A 24,155-nucleotide genomic window follows, 5' to 3' on the forward strand; every position below is an offset into this window, starting at 1 on the left:
TAAGGTACATTGCTGTATATGTTACGGGTAATGCTAGAAGGTGGAGTAAACCTAGGTTTACCCGGGTTGACTTAGTATTATCCAAGCTTCTTGGGTAAAGTCCGAATAATAAGTAAAATACATTTTAATTCGGGGTTTACCCATGCTCACCTAGGTCTACCCAACTCTGACTGGGTAATGTTAAAAATTTGTGTAATTAATTAGTGAAATGAAAATCCAAGATCATTTTAAACATTTATAATTTAAAAAAAACATATACAGGCTATCGTAATCGCTTGAAGAGCATAAACTTAATAGCTTTAATAGAAAAAAACTAGTAACGGTCGGTGTTGTTCAAATTGAAATTATTTATTTGAGCAAGATAAACTGCTGTGACATTTAAAATTGCACAATTTTCCTGCAGCTTTGCATGAACTTCTTTGTGGCACATTCTGTTTTGCAATTAAACCTTTTTAGAGTAACGCCACGGGCTCGAAAATTACGCAACACCTAACATTACCCAGTCAGACTTGGGTAGACCTAGATGAGCATGGGTAAACCCCGAATGTAAAATTTATTTTACTTATTATTCGGACTTTACCCAAGAAGCCTGGGTAATACTAAGTCAACCCGCGTAAACCTAGGTTTACTCCACCTTCTAGCTTTACCCGTAACATATATACGGGAAATCCATTTGTTAACACATGAAACAAAATACATTTATTTCGTGTGTTCTATTTTTTAAGATTATAAATGCAGTAAAGACATCAAATAAGAACAGCGACGAGGAGCAATTTTTTGATGCAATTTATTAGTTTTAACTTGTTTTATATAAATATTTTAACTTTTTAAAATTAACGCAAATATTTCAATAAAACTAATTAATTTGTAATAAAAACATCAGAACTTTAAAGTCAGGGGAAAATTTACAAGAGTATGGTCAGGCCTGCTGTCTTGTATGGATCAGAGTGCTGGCCCACAAAAGCGACGAATGAAAGACAATTGCATGCGGCAGAGATGAGAATGTTAAGAGGTATGTGTGGAGTTACGCGAATGGATAGAGTGAGGAATGAGTATATAAGAGGAAGTTTGAAAGTAGCGCCGGTATCAGAAAAACTGCGTGGAAACCGGCTGTCGTGGTATGGGCATGTGATGCGGAGGAATGAGAGTCATGTTGTGAGGAAGGTAATGAGTATGAATGTGGACGGATATAGTGGAAGAGGAAGACCAAAGAAACGATGGATGGATTGTGTGAAAGTAGATATGGTAAGAAAGAATGTTACTTGTGAGATGACGGCAGATAGAAGCGTATGGAAGAAGAAAACATGCTGCGCCGACCCCAAATAAAATTGGGATAAGGGCAGGAGGATGATGATGATGAACGTTAAAGTCATGAAATAATACATAATCGTACGAAACCGGCTGACATTAATATTATTTCAATATAACCAAAAAACGACATCAAGAAAACTCCAAGAAAGCTGGAAATTCTTGCTTTTCAATTGGTAACACTGAGTATACATGCTAAAGATTCTAAAATATTTTTCTGGAAGTTCTGGAACGCCGCGCGTGATTGTCTATGGTCTGGGTTTGACATTCGTAAGCAACACAACAAGCTGTTTACAAAAAACTGAATTTATATAATTTCATCATCATTTGTGTATCATAACTATCATTGAAAAACATTAAATTCCGTGAATTAAGTACAAGTGCATGCCCCACAAACAATCTAATGCCGTTACCTCCAAACAGTTGACCTACTATTCTACCACTGCACAACCTAAAAAAACCTTAAAAAATGGGTGGTAAAGCAGAAAAAGGTACTCCAAAGTACATAGCGAACAAAATAAAGGCTAAAGGCCTTCAAAAACTGCGATGGTATTGCCAAATGTGTCAGAAACAATGCCGAGATGAGAATGGTTTCAAATGCCATACGATGTCGGAGTCTCACCAGAGACAGCTCCTATTATTCGCTGATAATGCTAATAAGTATATAGACGAGTTCTCCAAGGAGTTTGCTGACGGATATCTGGAACTCCTTCATCGTCAGTTCGGTACAAAACGCGTGAATGCTAACAAAGTGTATCAGGAGTATATTTCTCATAGGTAAGTGCTCCCTTAGTTAGGTCAGTGGGTCGTCTTAGGGGCGGAGTTATAACTAAGGTTCCCTAGCTATAAGTTATGTATGCCACGGTAAGATTGTAAATACCGTTAGATCTACGTCGCAAGATGGTAAATTGTTGTGTGTACATAATGTTATGAAAGACAAATGAAACAGTCAAATTGTGATAGCTAACCATGTATACAGCTACAGTATAAACTAAGAAGACACTGTAATGTAAGTTTTCTAAGGTACTGAGTGCTTCTGCTGTCTGTCTCTATAAATTCTTAAAATTAAAAAATTGCACAATGTATTTTGATCAGGGTTTTTTCAAATGTTTTAAGTATCTTATAAACATAAATACTAGTGCTAAACCAGGGCAGTTAGAGTCAGTAATAATCAAGTCGGCCAATATTACCCTCATATGCACAAACATTTACAATATGTAACTTAAATAAACCTTCACACACATTTACATGTTTACAAAACTACCTTTTACCCTTGCAGAGACCATCTCCACATGAACGCCACACAATGGGAGACGCTCACCGAGTTCGTGAAATGGCTCGGCCGCGAAGGCAAATGTGTGGTCGACGAGACTGAGAAGGGCTGGTTTGTAGCGTACATAGATAGGGATCCGGCTGCAATAGCCGCGCTCGAAGCTAAGGCTAAGAAGGAGAAGATGGATAAAGATGATCAGGTTAGACAATGCAATAATATTATAGAATTATGCATTGCACCATTAGATTTTTTTTACTTACTAGTTTCTAACAGAGGTTTTACCTAGTTTTCTAAGGCAATTACATCCTGCAACCAGATAAAAAGTAGCCAGTATTTTATACAGATTTATAAGCGACACATTATTACCAAGTTTCATCAAAACTGTTCAGCCATTTGCTTGTGAAAATGTAACACACTCACAAACTCTTGCCATTATAATATTATGTAGTTTGATTGACAGCAATCTCAATGTAAGACAAAAACTATTCTCTTTTGGATACCTCCATATAAATGTTATCTAGATTCATTCAACCACTTTGTTTGACAACCACTCTTGATTCATTCTGTAAAATAAGACCTCTTAAAAACTCGTTTTCGTATCGCAAAATATCGAAATATTTACCTAATTAATTTACCAACATAAAATTATTTTCTTCCCCAGGAAAGAATGCTAGAATTCATACAGAAGCAAGTTGAGCGCGGCAGGAAGCAGGGCTCGGAAGAGGGACCCTCATACTCGGAGTTCAAACGTGAGAGCAGCCAGGAGAAAGTTGTGCTCAGCCTCAAGAGGAAGACTGAAGGTAAGATCTTATGTACTAGACTGCCCTGAAACCGCCATATACAGGGCTAAGTACTTCGGTAACCCAGGTACTATCCAAGAGATAGTCAGCAGAATTAAACCTCTGCTGGCTTTTCTCGAGGAGTTGGGGTGGATCGAGTGAATAAACACCCATTATCACCCTCACACGCAAAATACGCGCTTTGTCGTGGAGTTGCGGAAACCAGCCCGAGTAATCTAATCTAATCTAATCTAAAAAGATCTTATGTACTAGCTATTTCTTGCCATTTTGTCCATGTCAAGTGGATTTTTTTTCCTATACCTGGATAAAATATAGCCTATGTTACCTGAGGGTAGTGGCTCTCCAACACTCAAATAATTAAATTTCAGATAGATAGATTGTAGACTACATATTGCAATCGCTAGTATTCGCATTTTCCTTTCATGGTGTCCCGTTACTTTTTCAATTAGGTAATTTTAATGTCTTAAATGCAGTCTAAAAAACGCTTGTTGAACATGCAATCCATTATAATAATTTTTTTTCTAGAAAAATCATAGCTTTTTTCTGATTTCCCCTACAGAGAAGAAACCAGAGCCCCTGCCAGTATCAGCGCTCAAGCTGAAAGTGAAAGAGGAGTCTTCTAAGAAGCAGAAGACAGAAGACAGCAGAAGCAAGCAGTCCGCGCTCGAAGATATCATGAAAATGCAGGAGAGAGCTAAGGAGAAGGCTAATAGGTGAGAATAGAATTTCTCGTTATGTTTTTAATCCTCTACAGCAAAAAAAGACTGTTACAGGATGTACCAATTTGGATGTTTTTTTTTTTTAATATTATAGCTAGTGCTCAAGGTATGTTTCTTACTTGGACGTAGTTATGCAGAAACGTTCCAACCCACAAGTCACCCGAAATCGAGTTATTGTGATTGAACAGCCTAAAATTTAGCATATGGTTATCTAAACTCAATATAATTCAACAATAAAACCTCTAGTACCTTTACTAGTTAGAATAAAAAAGAATACAACTGAAACGCGTAAATGCTTATATCTCAAATTCAAGTTTAATTTGAGATATAAGCATTTACGCGTACAGTGGGTTGGAACGTTTCTGCATAACTACGTCCACTTATAAATGATTCATCAAAATCAGATTGTCTATAATCATTTATTTTTAGTTAAAAGTATTATTCAGTACTTGTTAGGTTTAGGAAAAGGAAAAGTTATTTATTTGTCATGCAAAAGATGAAGTGCTGACTTACCATTTAAGGGTAGGACCACATCTGGCAGCACGGAATCGCCTTTTTCCGTCGCCCTTTCTCTTTCTGTCGCTTAGAACTGCCATTTGCTAGACCGAAACAGAAAGCATAATGCGATAGCACGCGGCGGAATCCTCGAGGCGATCGGCATCACGGATAAAATGCAATGGTCGGCAGGGAGACTGGAACGCTGAAGCGCGCGATAGCATGCTAACGCATCCTTTCACATGTTCGCATGCGTTCGCAGCGGCAGCATACTGCAGCACGTGGTAGCACAGGCGGAACAAATGCGATTCCGTGCTGCCAGATGTGGTCCAACTCTAATAGTTACACAAATCTCACTGTGACAAGTACCTGCTTTTGGGTTGCTTTTACCGAAAATGTATTTTAGCAAAAGCGTAAATTGTAATTTCTCAACAAATTTTCTAAGAAAAATAGTTTTTCAAATCATTTCAGTAGTGCTTGAGATTAGCGCATTTAAACAAACAAACTCTTCACCTCAATTCTAATAATAATTATGTTATTTCCTTCCAGAAAAGACTACTGGCTCCACGAGAACATAGTTGTGAAGGTAACGACCAAGTCTCTGGGCGACAAGTTCTACAAGCGCAAGGCGGTGGTCGAGCGCGTCGTCGACAAGTACTGCGCGCATGTCAAGCTTACTGATGATAGTGCTAGGATTAAACTTGATCAAGTGAGTTTATTGTATATTTTAGAAAATAGGTATTTATTGGTGGTTGACTACTACTCAGATAGAATTTGATGTGATTATTAAGAGAGTATGAAAGAAAATGATGGATAATTTGATAAGTAAATGTATTTTTATGGTGAAAGCGCAAAATTTACAGTCACTTTTTCATTTAACCTACATAAAAGTTTTACATATCAACATGACATTATAAAGTATTTAGAAAGAATTCTTTTCTGATATTATAATGAGGGTCTCCTAAATTGGAAAAATTAGGAACTTAAATTCTTAATGTTCGTTTCGAGAAAGCCCGTTTCTTGAAGTAGTTCCCTCGGTTCAGGGGTGAAGCATACAGGAACTCGTTTCCCTACAATTATGAAAATTTGCCAAACGAAATACTTTAAATAACACACAACAATCACACAACAATGAACAAAAAATTCAAATATTTATTACGATTTCAGAATCACCTAGAAACCGTGATTCCTTCGACGGGCCGCGCGGTCCGGTTCGTGAACGGCGCCTACCGGGGGAACACCGGCGTACTCAGGAGTCTGGATATAGACAACTATTGCTGTGATGTCGAGGTAAAGAACTATACTTGCATGTTCTCAATCCTCAAAATCAAGTTTTTATTCATGATCATCCTTCTACCTTCTCCCAGAAACTCGAAAAAAAATCAAATAGGCCTATGCAAGGAGCTATTCTTATGCTATTCTAAGGAGTGGGTGTCCGGCAAGATACATAGACACTGTTTTCGAAAAGCAGTTGCTCTCAATAGTTTTCTTACAGTACAAGATATCTAGCAAGTGAAGCTAATGTCATGTAAATATTACACGCAATTTTCTAACAAATTCGTACAACGTAATTTTCCCAATTTGCATTACGTTCGGCGCAACATTTTTTGACGTGACAACGTCTTATAAATCGATGGAGCCGGCTGCACGCACGAAAAAACATGACTCATGCGGCGTTACCTCGCTCTGAGGCGTTACCTCGCTCTGAGGCGTTCCGTTTAAGGCTTGAAGTGCAAGCGAGAGCACGCAACGAGAGACAAGGAGGCGGAGGCACGATCGGCCTCCGCGTTGGCAGCATTCGACATCTGACGATCAATTTCTTATGACGATGTCACGTTCGACTATCGTCAGTAAACCGAATTTACAGACAACCGTTTTTTTTTCTCCCATACTCTTTTCTCAGAAGACTTTCAAACAAAAAAAAACTTTTTGTCTATTCTATCTATAAGTAGCAATAAATAGGAAACATTTTTTACGTTTTTTAGTTCCCTGAAAGCTCCGAAGCAACTAACTGAAAAGATAAATAAGAAAAAAGCCTAATCTTATTTGTTTCAGATATCAGAAGGCCCTCTGACCGGTCGTGTTGTAAAAGGAGTACAATATGAAGACATAAGCAAACTAGCGACGTGACACCAGCTGTATTGTGATAATAATATAAATTATAATTAATAATAAATGAATTCTAGTTTTAATAAACTTTTTAAGTAATTTTTTGTGTTTTATTTTATAACTTACCTTTTTAGTAAGCTATGTTTGTGGCAGTCATCATCTCCCGAGCCTTTTCCCAACTATGTTGGGGTCGGCTTCCAGTCTAACCGGATGCAGCTGAGTACCAGTGCTTTACAAGGGGCGACTGCCTATCTGACCCCCTCAACCCAGTTACCCGGGCAACCCAATACCCCTAGGTAAGACTGATGCAAGAGTTTGTTTTGGGATATAAATAAAACGACAAATTCAAGCATCTAAAATCATTATATTTCTCTAAATATATATTTTTTGATAACATGCTCACTACGAATTTCTCAAATATAGATATTTCTTACATTATATAACATTTCTTACATAAAATACATAAGGATAGCTATTAATATAGTTATTTATTAAAATATGTTGTTTATTTCGAGGCACTGTGGTTTTAAAACTTTTGGATTAATGGATTTGTGTGAAGAAGATGAATTTGAAAATTATGAAAAATATATGTTGTGCATATCAATGCCTTTTTAACAATTTAAGGCACTTTGCAGGAAGATTTCAGATTTATACTTTTCTTACAAAATATTATATGAATTAAATAACTTTAAAATTATTACAGTGATTCGGATGTTCTAAATAATACTTAACTTCAAATCATAAATTTTTCAATTAGAACAAATAAATAAAATTACATAAGGAAAAACAGAGGTTCAAAATTAAAAAATAAACCAAAAGAAATCTGTAAAAATCATTTATTTGCGAAATAAAATCGAAATAAATGCTTAAAATTATAAATTTTCCAAGTACATTTGCTATAGAAACTCTTGATAGTAAAATTGAAATAATTACAAATCAATAATATTACATACCGTGATGCATGATTTAACGATACAATAAAAATATAAATGGCTAACAAATATTGCCATGCCAAAAAATTATAAGTACATTTAAACAACTGGCAACACACATTGAAACCACAGACTGCAGAAAATAATAATATAAATTGAAAAAATAAAATTTTATTGTCATTTACGTTAAAAGTTAATTTTAACCGACTTCACAAAAGGAGGCTCTCATGTATAAATATTTGTGCGCGATTATCTCATGTTTGGACCGATTTTAATGCGGTTTTTAACATTATATTTGGCAGGACATATATCAAGGGTTATAATCAATTGTACGTACTTATTTCTAAAATAATAGTTTGAGAAATATCAAAATAGGATAGCATTTTGTGGTTTCAAAATGTATGTTACATATTTAAGGCATAAAGACTTAAGATGGCTTATAATAAAGATTTTTATATTTTGATATGAATAAAAAGCACCTAATTTGTAGCATATAGACATCATCTCCCGAGCTTTTTCCCAACTATGTTGGGGTCGGCTTCCAGTCTAACCGGATGCAGGTGAGTACCAGTGTGTCACAAGGAGCGACTGCCTATCTGACCCCCCCTTGGTTAGACTGGTGCCAGACTTACTGGTTTCTGACTACCCGTAACGACTGCCAAGGATGTTCAATGACAGCATAAGACGAAAATCTAAGATATAGTTTTATTGCCGAACAGATTATGAAGTTAACAATTGTCAGTGTTGCCATCTAAAATCAAAATGCATTATTATAAAAAAAAACAACAAAATCTAAAACTAAAAGCTAGTTTTGTTAATACACAAAATGCTTCGATTATAAAATCTATTAAAATATTTTTAATATTATTTTTAAAAAATACTAAATTATTACGAATTATAGTTTTTTGTTTCATGCATCTTGAGTTTTTCTGTGCGATATTTTAAATGTATTAGACACCAAAGTGGAGCGAAGACTTTTTTAACCGACATCAAAAAAAGGTGTTCCTTTGTATTTGACCTGTATGTATGTCTGTGAGGAATTACCTCACGTGTAACTAGACCGATTTTGATGCCTTTAGCATAGTATTTATTACAGTTAGGAGAAGAATTTAGGTATATTATTGTACCTATAATTATAATATTCTCCGCTCCGCTTTACTTTGCCACTATATTATAATCTCTCATGATCATTCTACATAAAAAACATATCAAGTGAATAGCACAAATTGTTCATTAATATATTTTAAAAAGCATGTCATAATCAATTTTGTAATTACTATGCCTAAACAGCAGACTTTAGACTAAACAGTCGGCCTGCTTTTTGGAAAATACTTGATCTTTGTAATGTGCGTACTACCATTCATCTTCATACTGAATTATGAGCCCAAACAAACTATCGGCCGACTAAAAGTTTGCAGTATGCTCTAAGACAGGTTAAAAATAATTTCATATCGCACAGTTAACTATATAAAAGTTAAACTTTTCAAATTACATTGGATAGTCATACGTAAACTTCGTCGTGCCACAAAAACTTAAACATCTGTTGAACACTTGTCTAACAAAAATGACACATTATAACATTGACATAAGGTCCGTTTTTTAGACAAGTGTTGAACAGGTGTTTAAGTTTAAGGCTGTAAACTTTCACTCGGAAGGCACATTGATATATTTATTTGTTTTGTCTCTACTATTATTAAAATAGATTATTTTCTTATAAGCTAAAGTTTTTACTTAAAACTGTTGAATTATTTGGATTTTTCATTCAGCATAATTATATTTAATATTATAAAATTGAACAATTTGTTTGTTTGATTTTTTTAATTTAAAAAACTACTATTTTTACGGCAATTTTATCATTAATTATATGTCATGAAAATTACGTACATAAGTTAAAATATCATAAATAATTATCTGCTGGGTATCAGTGTTTTGTAAGGAGCGACTGCCCTCTCTGACCTCCTCAACCCAGTTACCCGGGCAACCCAATACCCCTTGGTTAGACTGGTGTCAGACTTACTGGCTTCTGACTACCCGTAACGACTGCCAAGGATGTTCACTGACAGCCGGGACCTACAGTTTAAATAGATAAATAAGAAAAAAGCCTTAGAAAATGAGATTCATTTTACTTGTTTCAGATATCAGAAGGTCCTCTAACCGGTCGTGTCGTGAAAGGAGTAATATATGAAGACATAAGCAAACTGGCGACGTGACACCAGCTATATTGTGATAATAATATTAATTATAATTAATAATAAATGAATTCTAGTTTTAATAAACGTTTTTTAAGACATTTTCGTGTTTTTATTACTTACCTTTTTTAATAGCAATGCTATGTTATTTGTGGCAGTCATAATCTCCCGAGCCTTTTTCCAACTATGTTGGGGTCGGCTTCCAGTCTAACCAGATGCAGCTGAGTACCAGTGCTTTACAAGGAGCGACTGCCCTGTCTGACCTCCTCAACCCAGTTACCCGGGCAATCCAATACCCCTTAGTAAGACTGGCTATTTGTGTGAAAGCAAGAGTTTATTTCGGGATATAAATAAAACATCAAATTCAAGCATCTAAAATCATTATATTTCTCTAAATATATATTTTTTTGATAACATGCTCACTACGAATTTCTCAAATATAGATATTTCTTACATTATATAACTTTTCTTACATAAAATACATAAGGATAGCTATTAATATAGTTATTTATTAAAATATGTTGGTTATTCCGAGGCACTGTGGTTTTAAAACTTTTAAATGATTTAAAATGGACTTGTGTGAACAATATGATTTTGAGAATTATGAAAAATATGTGCCTTTTGAACATTTTAAGGCACTTTGCAGGAAGATATCGGATTTATACTTTTCTTACAAAATATTTTATTCAAAAATTAATTTTTAAATTTTAAGACTGATTTATAGATGATTATTATTTGAATAAAAAAATTGGTACATAAATAGAAAAACAGAGGTTCAAAATTAAAAAATAAACCAAAAAAAAATCTGTAAAAATCATTTATTTGCGAAATAAAATCGAAATAAATGCTTAAAATTAAAAATTTTCGAAATACATTTGCTATAGTAACTCTTGATAGTAAAATTGAAATAATTACAAATTAATAATATTATATACCGTGATGCATGATTTAACGATACAATAAAAATATAAATGGCTAACAAATATTGCCATGCCAAAAAATTATAAGTACATTTAAACAACTGGCAACACACATTGAAACCACAGACTGCAGAAAATAATAATAGAAATTGTAAAAATAGAAAATTAATATCATTTACGTTAAAAGTAAATTTTAACCGACTTCAAAATAAGAGGTTCTCAGTGTGACCAACCTAAATGTATGAATGTTTGTGCGCGATTATCTCATGTTTGGCTGATCCGATTTTGTTGCGGTTTTCAGCATTATATTTGTCAGGACAAGTTAAATTATTGAAGTATTTTTTTTTAATTTCATAATTTTACGTCTTACTGGTGTAATAAGTTTGAAAGAAAAGAAATATCAAAATAGGATAGCATTTTGTGGTTTCAAAAATGTATGTTACATTTAAAGCATAAAGACTTAAGATGGCTTTAAAACAAATTTGATTTTAAAATTTTGATATGAATAAAAAGCACCTAATTTGTAGCATATAGACATCATCTCCCGAGCCTTTTCCCAAGTATGTTGGGGTCTGCTTCCAGTCTAACCGGATACAGCTGAGTAGATACCAGTGTGCCACAAGGAGCGACTGCCTATCTGACCTCCTCAACCCAGGTACCCGGGCAACCCGATACAACTTGATTAGACTGGTTGTCAGACTTACTGGCTTCTGACTACCCGTAACGACTGCCAAAGATGTTCAATGACAGCTTAAGACAAAAATCTAAGATATAGTTTTATTGCTGAACAGATTACAAAGTTAACAATTGTCAGTGTTGCCATCTAAAATCAAAATGCTATATTTAAAAAATTCAACAAAATCTAAAACTAAAAGCTAGTTTTGTTAATACACAAAATGCTTCGATCATAAAATCTATTAAAAATATTTTTAATATTATTTAAAAAAAATACTAAATTATTACGAATTATAGTTTTTGTTTCATGCATCTAGAGTTTTTCTGTGCGATATTTTTAATGTATAAGATTGCACCAAAGTGGAGCGGAGACTTTTTAACCGACATCAAAAAAGGGAGGTTCTATTTGAACTATATGTATGTCTGTGAGCAATTAGCTCACGTGTAGATCCATTTTGATGCGGTTTTCAGCATAGTACCTATTTATTAGAGTTAGGAGAATAATTTAGGTATATTATTGTACCTATAATTATATATTCTCCGCTCCGCTTTAATTTAACCTACTATTATATTCTCTCTGATCATTATTACATAGAAAAACTATCAAGTAAATAGCACAAATTGTTCATTTAAATATTAAAAAAAGCATGTCATAATCAATTTTGTAATTCCTAAGCCTTTAGACTCGGCCTGATTTTTGGTAAATACCTGATCTTTGTAATGTGCGTACTACCATTCATCTTCATACTGATTTATGAGCCCAAACAAACTATCGGCCGACTAAAAGTTTGCAGTATGCTCTAAGACAGGTTAAAAATAACTTTATATCGCACAGTTAACTATATAAAAGTTAAACTTTTCAAATTAAATTGGATAGTCATACGTAAATTTTAACCGTCGTACCACATAAACTTGAACATCTGTTGAACACTTGTCTAAAAAATGACGTGACGACATAAGGTTCGTTTTGCAGCCGTTTTAGACAAGTGTTCAACAGATGTTTAAGTTTTTGTAGTAAGGCTGTAAACTTTCACACGGAAGGCACATTGATATATTTATTTGTTTTGTCTCTACTATTATTAAAATAGATTATTTTCTTATAAGCTAAAGTTTTTACTTAAAAACTGGTGAATTATTTGGGTTTTTCATTCAGTATTAATTTATACAATACTAAAATATTTCTTTGTTTTTTTGTTGAAAAAATCTTTCACTGTTGGCAAGCTACACTCTTCCCGAGTAACATAGGCTATATTTTATCCCGGTACGGGCAGTAGTTCCCACGGGACGCGGGTGAAACCGCGGGAAAACGGTTAGTAATTTATTATATGTCATGAAAATTACGTATATAAGTTAAAATGTCATTGAAAATTATATGAGCTTAGTTTTAGTCTAACCGGATGCAGCTGAGTACCAGTGCGAGTAAGAAGCGACTGCCCTATCTGACCTCTTCAACCCAGTTTCCCGGGCAACGCAATACCCCTTGGTTAGACTGGTGTCAGACTTACTGGCTTCTGACTACCCGTAACGACTGCCAAAGATGTTCAAATGACAGCCGGGATCAATTTAACGTGCCTTCCGAAACACGGAGGAACTAGTCATGACATATATTTTTTTTATATTATTATATACTGAATGAAAAATCCAAAAATACAATATTTAATTGTTTTTTTATAAGTATCTGAAAGTTTCTAGTTGTTATATTTGTTTTCAACGTTTTTGTACGAACGTATGTGTGTATTTAAAGTATACATTTTTTGATAACTCTTCTTATAGCTAGATCGGCCAGGAAGACGTACATAACCCTCTTTATTTCGACATCAGTTGGGTAAAAAATATTAAGTTTTGTATTATAGAGGAAGACTTAAAATTGCACTTCATTTGTTCATATAAAAAATAAGTAAATATTACACTTGCCAGCAAAAAAATTGAGACAGTTTATCTAGCTGTATTTTTGTAAGATTACAAGTATTCAGCTATTCGAGTAGTTCTTATTTCATAAAAACATTATTATTAAATGTCAAATTCTATTTAAATATAGTTTCCGACTCAATTTTTATACTATCCGGTGTAATTTCAATACAATAGTCATTTACCCAACTTACAACCTCCATTTTCACCAAAAGGCCGATTTCTGTCACATTAAGTCGAAAATCGATCTCAGTGGCGTGCACTTGGAGAGGCCTATGTCCAGCAGTGGACTGCGATAGGCTGATGATGATGATGATGATGATAAGTTATCTTCTGGCTATAAGAAGAGCAGTTCACAATATTTACTTTTTCAGAAGCTTCTCTTCTTCGGGGTTGGCTGGTTCCTTCTCGGTTTTGAAGGTGGCGTTGGTGTGAGGACTGGCTGATGTAGGTACGAACTGTAATACAGATAATTTTGAGTATTAAATATTTTTATTAATAAAGAGGTTTGTAGTTTTCTCCGAAACTAGTGAACCGATTTGAAAGATTCTTTAATTGTTGGAAAAATGCGCTATTCCCGGGTAACATAAGGTATATTTTACCCGGATGCGGGAAGAAGTTCCGTTCAGGGATGTTGGTAAAGCCGCGGGGAACAGCAAAAATAAAAAAGGGGAAAAGGAAAAATAGTTGAAAAAAGGAAAATAAATAAAATTGGCAAATAGTAATAGTGAATTAGTTACATTACCGTTAGCTTATAATTTATTTTATGTTTTAGGAATATCCTTATTCTGGCAGCGTGAAAATATAAAACGAAACTTTAACATCCATAACGTAAGTAGGTATTATTTTTTGTCAATACCGGAACGATTGCTATATTTTCTTGCTAGTAATAGATTATTATAGTAAAATATGATATAAATATGATACATACCGGTTTAGCGTTGTCCTCGCGAGGTCTGTCCTCCCTAATGTCCTCAATGCGATTGTTCTCGCCCTCACGAAGCAGCTGCAATTATATTCAATATTTTAGTCTTCTGAATACTGAAGTAACTGGGTTTTACGCCTTCATAGTGACAAAGAGTCCAAGAGAAATAGCTTTCTTTGATAAAAATGCTTTTAAGCTGTCTTTACAAAATTAGTTTCAGACGCATAAAGAGATGTTCATCAATACTAATATTATGAAGCTGAAGAGTTTGTTTGCTTGAACGCGCTAAATGTCAGAAACTACTGGTCCGATTCGAAAAATTCTTTCAGCCATTCTTTCTTTTAGCCCATTTGTCGGGGAAGGCTATAGGCTACTTTTTATCCGGATTCCTGCAGAAGTTCCAAAAGTATGCAGGTTAACAGCGTGAAACAGCTAGTCTCCTTTTATGAAAACTGGGGTTTGATTTTTGAAAAATTTTAACGTTCAAAAAGTGTTTTTTAGCAGAAAAGTTTAAATAAACGAATTTGAATATACTTCCCTATGAGCATAAATATGTTATTCCCAATAACCACCATAAATATAAGTTTTTTCTTCTATATAATATATTGTACATACCTTATCGACTTCGGGTTCGATCTGCTCGTTGGTGCCGCCGCGGCCGAGCACTCCCTTCTCCATCAGCGTCGCACGCTTCGCCGCTAAGTACATCGATCTGGTGGAAAAATAATGCGGTTAGTTATATTTTTTGTAAGCAGCGACAACAAATATGTTGCTGGAAATAAGTACTGTCTTTTATTAGGTATCAACTGTGCTTCAAGTTATGTTGCCAACAATTAAATCATCAACATTTTGATATCTCAAATCTATACATATAATAAATCTGTAAAAAAACTGTGTCTGTACATTGAATATATTAAAAAAATAATAATTGGGTGGGGTTTAGAAACAGTAATGGAGCACAAATCCAAAAAAAAAATATTGTCTGTTTGTCTGTATGTCTGTATGTCTGTATGTCTGTTTGTTTGTACACGCTAATCTTCGGAACTACTGGACGGATTTCAATGATTTTTTCTTTGTTGTATCAGTATTAGGCCTGGTCAACATATAGGCTATAATTTATCTTCGAACCTTGAAGACCTGATGCAGAACACCAACAGACCAACAAAACTATAGGAGATACAAAAATGGTGCCATAACAAAAATTGTTTCATGTGATGAGCATTTTCAGCTGAGATAATAAATTTTAAGATCTGGAACACCTGATGTGGAACCCCAAGAGCCCAGCTTCTTTGTACCATATACAAGTATGACGTTTTAGCAAAAGTTGTTCAATTTGATAAGCACTTTCTATTGACTTATACAAATTGAAGATCTAAAACACCTGATGTGGAACTCCAGGGGCCCAGCTGGACTATAGCATATAGAGGTATGAGGTTTTAGCAAAAGTTGTTCAATCTGATAAGCGCTCTCTGTTGACTTATAAAAATTGAAGATGCAAAACACCTGATGTGGAACCCCAGGAGCCCAGCTAGACTATAGCATATAAAGATATGACGTTTTTGCAAAAGTGATTCAATCTAATAAGCACTCTCTATTGACGTACAAATATACATCGAAGAACTGGAACACCTGATGCGGAACTTCAAGAGCAATACTACACTTGAAATGCATAGAAACGAATGTTAATAAAAGGAATAGGTATGGTGAATCAAAAAAAGTAAATAGTCCGTCTTTTAGATAACATGAGCAACATGAGCGGCTGAAGTGTGAGGATACCTCGGCGGATTTTAAACGCAGATTACGATTACGCGCTCCCTGTGGGTCACTTACCACGAGGCACCTATCCTCCGAGCAGGGCTACTAACCCTGCTCTAGCGACTCCACTCTGGACGGCCAAGCCAAGCCAGAGGCGTGAGACCTACTCCCGTCATGGTTCACTCCGACCGGCCGGAGATGGGGGACAGTATACTCTCCCTGGAGAACTCAGTATATACAGCCCCGCGGGGTAGCTGCTCCCCGTCATCGGCCTCAGATGTCCTGCGGTGCTTATATCTCATTATTATTGTCGTTATTATCTCAAGAGCCTTTGTCTCAATTATGTTAGAGTCGACTTCCAGTCACGATGCAACTGAGTACCAGTGTTTTACAAGGAGCGACTGCCTATCTGACCTCCACAACCCGGTTACCCGCTCAACCCAACACCCCTTGGTAAAACTGGTCAGACTTACTGGCTTCTGACTACCCATAACGACTGCCAAGAATGTTCAATGACAGCCGGAACCTACAGTTTAACATGCCCTCGCTCATACTTGAGAGATTGGTTCTCTACCCACTTAACCACCACGACTTCCACTAAGTTATCACGACTTTGTCATCTCAGTAACATTAAATGTTTTTGAACGTGTAATATTTTTGCCACACACAACTTAAATGCGGACTAATTAGAATCACTACTTTTATCCCTATGGTCGCGTTTATTGCGGTTCAGTTCTCAGCGTTTTGTTTAGACTGCTGTGCTTTTGCCGCTGAAGTACAAAAATTTAATATATGGAACGTTTCTAATGGCTATGCGTATTCCGTTGTTGCCAAGTCAACGGGCCCTTAAAATTCAATATCAGACGATTCAGATCTTTGCTTTTGCTGACCCCGTAGTCGCTGGCATAAGGAACATGATCCGCGTACGAAGTCGCTGGCAGAAGCTAGTCAAAAATATTTATAATGTACAATTTTTTGTACATTATCTCTCTGTATTCAGTGTGTCTCTCTGTATTTATGTGTGCAATAAAGAAAGAATAATAGAATAAATATTTATCTGCATGTTAAGGTTGTACAGCTGTTAAATATAGATAATGTTGAAGTTCAGCTTAATGGCCTTAATAAAATACAACTTTGTTTTAGAAACAAAAGTTTACCATGACTGCGGGGCTGTTTAGTAGTTGGAATAATTGGGTATTTATTTAAAAATACATTGAATTCCTAATATATTTTTTTTGGTAAGAGATGTCAAAGCCCCACATGTCTTCTTGTAACTAAGTTAATTTCTTCAGTATTTTGATATATTTTTACACAACAGGACGTATAAAAAATGCACCTTTATATTGTTTAAAAACAAAGACTCCTCTAAGTCATTTGCGGTCTTCGTTGAGGTAAAGTTTCAGCAACCGGTCTACAACCAACACCGGTCTTCGTTACGGCAAAGTTTCGTCCCACATAAGCTTACCTCTTAATAGTGAGGTAGTACAGCTCCGCAATAGCTCTAACGGAGTAGCGTCAAACTAAAGTTGTATCACATTTAACCTCAACTCTCAAAAACATTCAACAAATAAAATCTACTCTACAACTCACACCGGTCTTCGTTACGGTAAAGTTTCGCCCCACTTAAGCTTACCTCTTAATAGTGAGGTAGTACAACTCCGCGATAGCTCTGACGGAGTAGTCGGGCACGAACGAGTGACGCAGCATCGAGTCCATGTTCAGGTTCTGCAGGGAGCCCAGCGTTGATGGGGCTGGGGCTTCAGCTGTAAGAAGAAAAATTCAACTTATAAGTAAAATGTCGGTTGTTATTTTTCAGAGGGAAAATCCTCAAGGGCTATTGGACTATCCTCCACCTTAATTCGGTGGAAAGGTTTCCGGCTACAAATCAATTGATAAGTTAATATTTCGTTATGTTGCCCTTACACACAAAAAATGCCTAAACTTAAATGTGTGTAATTTTTTAACTTGTAAATCTGAACATGATGTTTTTTTTTATGAATGATCCACATTCGATCTGTGTCTTTATAAGACGTAGACATTTACATACTACCAAAATTTAACATGACACAATTTGAATAAAATAAAAAAAAATGTCAGAGAGCAGCGTTACTGAAAAAAAGATTTTTTTGTGCATCATGACTTTTTTCTTTCACAGTTCACACAAAAACACGTTTCGGGGTTATAGACTTAGTCTTATGTGTTACATACCCAGCCCCACGTTCTGCGTCAGCGCCTGTACGCCGAAGTATGTGAAGGGTCCGGCCTCGAACACGAGGTTCCACTATGTAGTGCCCTATGATGCTGTACAGCGGTGTTACATACCCAGCCCCACGTTCTGCGTCAGCGCCTGTACGCCGAAGTATGTGAAGGGTCCGGCCTCGAACACGAGGTTCCACTATGTAGTGCCCTATGATGCTGTACAGCGGTGTTACATACCCAGCCCCACGTTCTGCGTCAGCGCCTGTACGCCGAAGTATGTGAAGGGTCCGGCCTCGAACACGAGGTTCCACTTTGTAGTGCCCTATGATGCTGTACAGCGGTGTTACATACCCAGCCCCACGTTCTGCGTCAGCGCCTGTACGCCGAAGTATGTGAAGGGTCCGGCCTCGAACACGAGGTTCCACTATGTAGTGCCCTATGATGCTGTACAGCGGTGTTACATACCCAGCCCCACGTTCTGCGTCAGCGCCTGTACGCCGAAGTATGTGAAGGGTCCGGCCTCGAACACGAGGTTCCACTATGTAGTGCCCTATGATGCTGTACAGCGGTGTTACATACCCAGCCCCACGTTCTGCGTCAGCGCCTGTACGCCGAAGTATGTGAAGGGTCCGGCCTCGAACACGAGGTTCTCGCGCCCCACTGTGACTTCCACGCGACCTTCTAGGATCAGCACGAAGTAGTCCACCTGGGGATAATATAAAAGTCATAATATTGTAGTAAAATTCAATAAGTATGCGCTTGGGTGTTTTCATTCTCGTATCCTAGCACCGTGACGTGTGGTCTACTCAGTATACCATGGTCTACTTGGTCTACTCATATGACTACTCAGCATACGCAGTCAAGTATCTCGTCTGCTCAGTACACTATCTATAATCTACTAAGTCTACTATATGGTATTCTCGGTACGCTATAGTCTATTTGGTATACTATCTAGTCTACTCAAGTCTTATATCTATTCTACTTAGCCTAGCTTCATCTCCTACAAGTTCTCTACCTACTATATGTTCTACTCAGTCTACTATCTGCACTACTCAGTATACCACAGTCTACTCACCGGCTTGCCCTCAGAGAAGACATAACGCTTAGGATCGTTCTTATCCTCGTCTCCTCGCAGCTTGATGTGTTGGATCACGTCCTGTTTCAGTAGACGACGGAGCACGGTCTCTGAGATGTGGTCTACTCTGAACGGCTCCACACCTGATCGTAGAATTAGAAGAAATATTAGTTTTGTGTTAGAAGACTAATTATTATAGCTTTTAGAAAAACGGCTGACTACTACCACATATTTATATCTCAGGTTCCAAAATATAATCGGTAAGGAGGTATAATCATCGGCAAGGATATTGAGCCCTGACCTTTACCTGCGCAGAAGTGATTTATTGGTTCATTGCCTTAAGAGTAGCTTATATATCAGTATTAAATACATATAGGCTATTTTTGTGACAACCCAAGAAAACCTATGAAATGGTCACATATCCATCTTCATTTGATCTTAATAATCTCCCCAGGTACACTCTCTCGTGGTTCCTGTATCTTGGCACCTATGACTAGGTAACTAAAGGGTCTGAAGGTCTACTCACTGGTGCTAAGGAACTGGAAGGTGGCCAGCACAAGTTGTGGAGACACGTGCACTCTCTGGTGCTCGTGGTGGCCAGCGAAGGCTGCCAAGTCCTGGAACTTGTTGAGAGGACGAGCCAAGCGTTTCTTGGTACGGTTGTCACCTGAAAAGAGTTAAATTAAGTTAGAAAAATATACAATTAGATATAATTCTCACTAATATTAAAAATGAGTTTTCTCGCCAACAAGTACGGAACCAATTCAGTCTAACCAGATGCAGCTGAGTACCAGTGTTTTACAAGGAGCGACTGCCTATCTGATCTCCTCAACCCAGTTACCCAGACAGCCCATCATCTTCCGAGCATTTTCCCAACTATGTTGTAAGCTTCCAGTCTCATAGGATGCAGCTGAGTACCAGTGTGTTACAAGGAGCGACTGCCTATCTGACCTCCTCAACCCAGTTACCCGATTAGCCCAATACCTTGGTAAGACTGGTGTCAGACTTACTGGCTTCTGACTACCCATAATGACTACCAAAGATGTTCAATAACAGCCTGTACCAGGGACCTACAGTTTAACGTGCCATCCGAAACACAGTCATTGGTGTCTAAGATATACTTAGAAAGTACATACAAACTTAGAAAAGTTGCATTGGTACTTGCCTGACTCGCCCTCATACTCGAGAGGTTGGTTCTTTACCCACTAGGTCACCACGACTATAGGTAAATAAGAGCTATGCCTCACTAGAACGCCATGGCGACGTCGCCAGCGGCTCATGTCTGGCTACTTCTGGCATCCAAATGTCACCAATCCGAGTGGCCATGGTGTCTCGACAGTCAATTGTTTACGTCGTCGCTGAAGAAATTGCATGCTGACTGGCGACCACATTGGCGATTGAGTGAGGGAGGTGCACTTTTACGTGTACATTATAGTGGCAACAGTGGCTACGTCGCCAAGATGCCAGAGTAGCCAGTAGCCACGTAGGGAACTGTAGATCGTGGCTACGCTTCCAATTTGGCGACGTTGCCAAACCGTCGCCAAGTGAGTGAGGTTCCATACATTTCAATATTAACTGCTTGGATACGTAGCCGGCGACATCGCCATTGGCGTCCTAATGAGGCAGGGCTCTAAGTATTAGATACTTACTGATAACATCAGTTTCGTCCACAATCTCGGCTTGTATCATCTCCTCGATGACGTCCTCCAGGGTGACCAGCCCCACGGTCTCGTACACGGGGTCACCGTCACCTTCCTCGATGCGCTGCACGAACGCCATGTGACCTTTGTGACCTGGGGGGAAGAAGTAGGCTTTTAGTATATTAAGTTTTTTGTTAAAAGATTAAATATGTCATATGTCTGAAAGATAATGTTTAGAATAACACTTTTTTCACATATTTTTTGTAAAAGCTGTGTGAGCCTTTAATGTGCAAGTATAAATATTTATAATTATTATATTAATTTATTTTGTTATGCATTACTGTTTTTGCATGAAATTAATCACGCCTATTGATTTTTTTTTATGAAAACATAAATTGATGGCAAGTTGGCGATGATATTTCGTTAGTGATTCGTAAAATGACAGATGAATTCAGATTAATACTTGAAAATGTTAATAGGACCATAATTAAGTCATTATAAGAAGAGTAAGAAAAATTTATATGCAGTATACAAAAGATGACACACATTATTGTACTGTGACTTTTAGCAGAATTGTATTTTTGAACAGATTTTAATTTTTTATTTAAAAATAAGCACCAAGTATACTATTGACAAAATGTTCCTTCAACTATTTCCTTTCAGCAAAAATTCTCTACATCTTTTTAACTACAATTCCTGCCACAAACACAACACACCTACATAAATAGCTATAGCTGAAACTTTCAGCCGCTTTCAGTACACCTCAAGGTTATATAAATCATTGTAGACTGTATGTTTATATTATTTTTGTATTAAATATAATTTATTTGGCAGTTAACGCACGTGGTTGGTTCGTAATGAGCTCAAGACTGGTTTTTAAGTATTGTGGGTTCTATTTTTTTTTAGATTTTGGTTAGAAGAAATAATACATTTTTTAGGAAGATTTCCTGACCAAAACATTGATGATGACATGATAATGGAACGACGCAGATTATATTTCAAAGATTCACATAGAATTTGAGTTAAGCTTACAAAGTTGAGAATGAAAATAGACAATACGAGTGAATGATCGACAAAGTGAGTGATTTAATGAATAATAATTGATCGATGGTTAACTTTATATTCAACTTATTTATTTCTATATTGTTGCATAGTCTTGACGGACTTTTTTTATCTGGGTCATATGTATTTTCTAACTAATTTCTAATTTTCCTGACAAATATTTTTTTACCAATTTAATATTAAGTCTAGAAAACGGTAGCGAAATAAACATAGCCGAAGTCAGTATCTAACGATACAATCGTTAGATACCTGAAACCTAGTCTCGTCTGATGCAACTAAAAGTAGTATTTTTTGGTTTTAATTGGTTTTAGAAGTCAGTTTAAGCTTATTATTCATTAATATTTCATGCTGTTTTTTATTAGTAAATGTCTCATCTCCCTTTCTATCCAAAACCTACCTTCCTTAAACTGCTTCAGCATGACATCCAACGTGACATCTTCGAAGACAAAGTTGCAGGGGTTCTGATAGTACTGGCACAGCGTCCGCAGCGGCGTGTTGTCGTCAGGGTCCACGAACGCCAGGTCTTTGATGAAGAGCACCGTGATGATGTTGCCGCGAGAACCCTCGTATACTGGGATGCGGGAATAGCCTGGAGGAGTAGAAATAGTTATAATTAACCTCTTGAATGCCGCTAATAAGAGAACAATAGAAAATCCATTGTGTCTCGCGTAGATCTGCGCATACATGGGGGTTAAACAGCATTTTTTGCAAAGGTTGGTAAGTTAAAACTGGCTTTTGCTGCTAGGAATGACTTGGCGCACCCGAATAAAAAGTAGCCTATAGTCTTCCTTAATTAATGGGCTGCCTAATGCTCTAAGAATTTTTGAAATCGGACCCGTAGTCCCTGAGATGTCCTGAGTCTTTTCCCAAGTATGTTGGGGTCGGCTTCCAGTCTTACCAGATGCAGCTGTGTACCAGTGTGCCACATGGAGCGACTGCCTATCTGATCTCCTCAACCTAGTTACATGCTTAACCTTGGTAAGACTGGTTGTCAAACTTTCTGGCTTCTGACTACCCGTAACGACTGCATAAGATGTTCAAATGACAGCCGGGACCAGGAAGAAAGACTTACCAGACTTGACAATCTCGGACATGGTCTCAAAGTCCAGGATACTGTTGACCGGCAGCATGAAGCAGTCCTTCAGCTTGGTCATCACGTCGCTGACCTTCTTCTTGCGAAGGTCGAGGGCTCCCGAGATGATGTTCACTTCTTCCTTGTCTAAATCGTTCACGTGGTCTGTTACCTGTGGGTGGAAATAAGAAGGTTAGATTATAATTGTTATATCGCTAACCTATCTAACGTTCCATACAGCTAAACATAACTGTGATACGTGTAAAATATTGATGTCCTTACAATTTACTTGGCAAATCTCATTTGCCTAGCTAGACCAATTACATTGGGTCGGCTTTCAGTCTACCCAAGTGCAGCTGAATACCAACGTTTACATAGAGTGACTGCCCATTGTAAGGATCTACGATGTAACCTGTGTTATGTATCAAACACAATATACATGTGTTGTTCGTGATAAATAAATTACATTTGACCACCCCAACCAATGATTTGACCCAGGCACCTTGATACTCCTTGGTAAAACTGGTTGTCGTTCTGGATTATCACTATCCATGACCACCAAAGATGTTCACAGCCGAGATACACCAATTAAGCCAGCCTTTCGATTAGAGGATCAAACGGTCACCCATCCACGGACTGACCGAGCCAAGAATTGTTTTACCTTATAAATACTGAAACTTCGTCAAAAGTACATACCCTGACAAGTTCCTTTAGACGTTCCCTATTGTAGTGTGTGCCGATCTCCTCGCCTAGGAAGTAGTCCAGGAGCTTGCTCGTCGGCCATGCGAGAGGAGCGCAGATACCCATGACGATCTGAAATGTTATAAATACATTAGATTTAGAAATTAAAGGTGAATGGGTAAGTTTCGTTTGTAGGGGTAAGTTTGTTGGTCGTTCCAGCAAAAAAATACAATAATAGAATTTGATGAAACTTGGCAAAAAGGAAGGTTCAATATCAGAATAACATACAGGCTACTTTTTATCCAATTGCCAGATGTAATTCTCCCTTACCCCTAGGGAAGTCTGCTAAATGTCCAATCTGGTAAATGTTAAATTATTACTTTAATTAGTACTTAGTTGCAAGAAAATCATGTCGTGG

At 36.9% G+C, this 24,155-nt stretch overlaps 2 protein-coding genes across 3 annotated transcripts in view; one reads left to right on the forward strand and one right to left on the reverse strand.

Annotated features, from left to right (window-relative positions):
• The first annotated feature begins 1,573 nt into the window (after positions 1-1,573).
• On the forward strand, positions 1,574-9,907 carry LOC110380939 (DNA/RNA-binding protein KIN17). 2 transcript variants are annotated; one of them, XM_064043151.1, is made up of 7 exons: positions 1,574-2,085; positions 2,588-2,780; positions 3,243-3,381; positions 3,941-4,094; positions 5,145-5,304; positions 5,763-5,885; positions 9,772-9,907. In XM_064043151.1, exons 1-7 carry the CDS (start codon positions 1,778-1,780, stop codon positions 9,844-9,846), a joined length of 1,152 nt encoding a protein of 383 aa, XP_063899221.1. In that variant the 5' UTR covers positions 1,574-1,777; the 3' UTR covers positions 9,847-9,907. The 2 variants fall into 2 exon arrangements, with proteins under 2 accessions (XP_063899221.1, XP_063899220.1); XM_064043150.1 differs by lacking the exon at positions 9,772-9,907 and adding an exon at positions 6,651-6,800.
• Positions 9,908-10,626: 719 nt separating this feature from the next.
• The window catches only part of LOC110383477 (unextended protein), a 48,220-nt gene continuing 34,691 nt past the window's right edge, over positions 10,627-24,155 (reverse strand). Inside the window, exons 4-14 of the mRNA XM_064043149.1 lie at positions 23,753-23,869; positions 23,057-23,228; positions 22,382-22,573; positions 20,932-21,075; positions 19,809-19,949; positions 19,283-19,425; positions 18,787-18,913; positions 17,642-17,771; positions 14,869-14,965; positions 14,260-14,334; positions 10,627-13,786 (exon numbers count right to left, since the gene is read on the reverse strand). Coding sequence (XP_063899219.1) covers positions 13,691-13,786; positions 14,260-14,334; positions 14,869-14,965; positions 17,642-17,771; positions 18,787-18,913; positions 19,283-19,425; positions 19,809-19,949; positions 20,932-21,075; positions 22,382-22,573; positions 23,057-23,228; positions 23,753-23,869 — 1,434 coding nt within the window. The 3' untranslated portion in view covers positions 10,627-13,690. The remainder of the gene's footprint in view (positions 13,787-14,259; positions 14,335-14,868; positions 14,966-17,641; positions 17,772-18,786; positions 18,914-19,282; positions 19,426-19,808; positions 19,950-20,931; positions 21,076-22,381; positions 22,574-23,056; positions 23,229-23,752; positions 23,870-24,155) is intronic.

Source organism: Helicoverpa armigera, chromosome 30, assembly GCF_030705265.1.
Source record: "Helicoverpa armigera isolate CAAS_96S chromosome 30, ASM3070526v1, whole genome shotgun sequence".
Classification (NCBI taxonomy): domain Eukaryota; kingdom Metazoa; phylum Arthropoda; class Insecta; order Lepidoptera; family Noctuidae; genus Helicoverpa; species Helicoverpa armigera.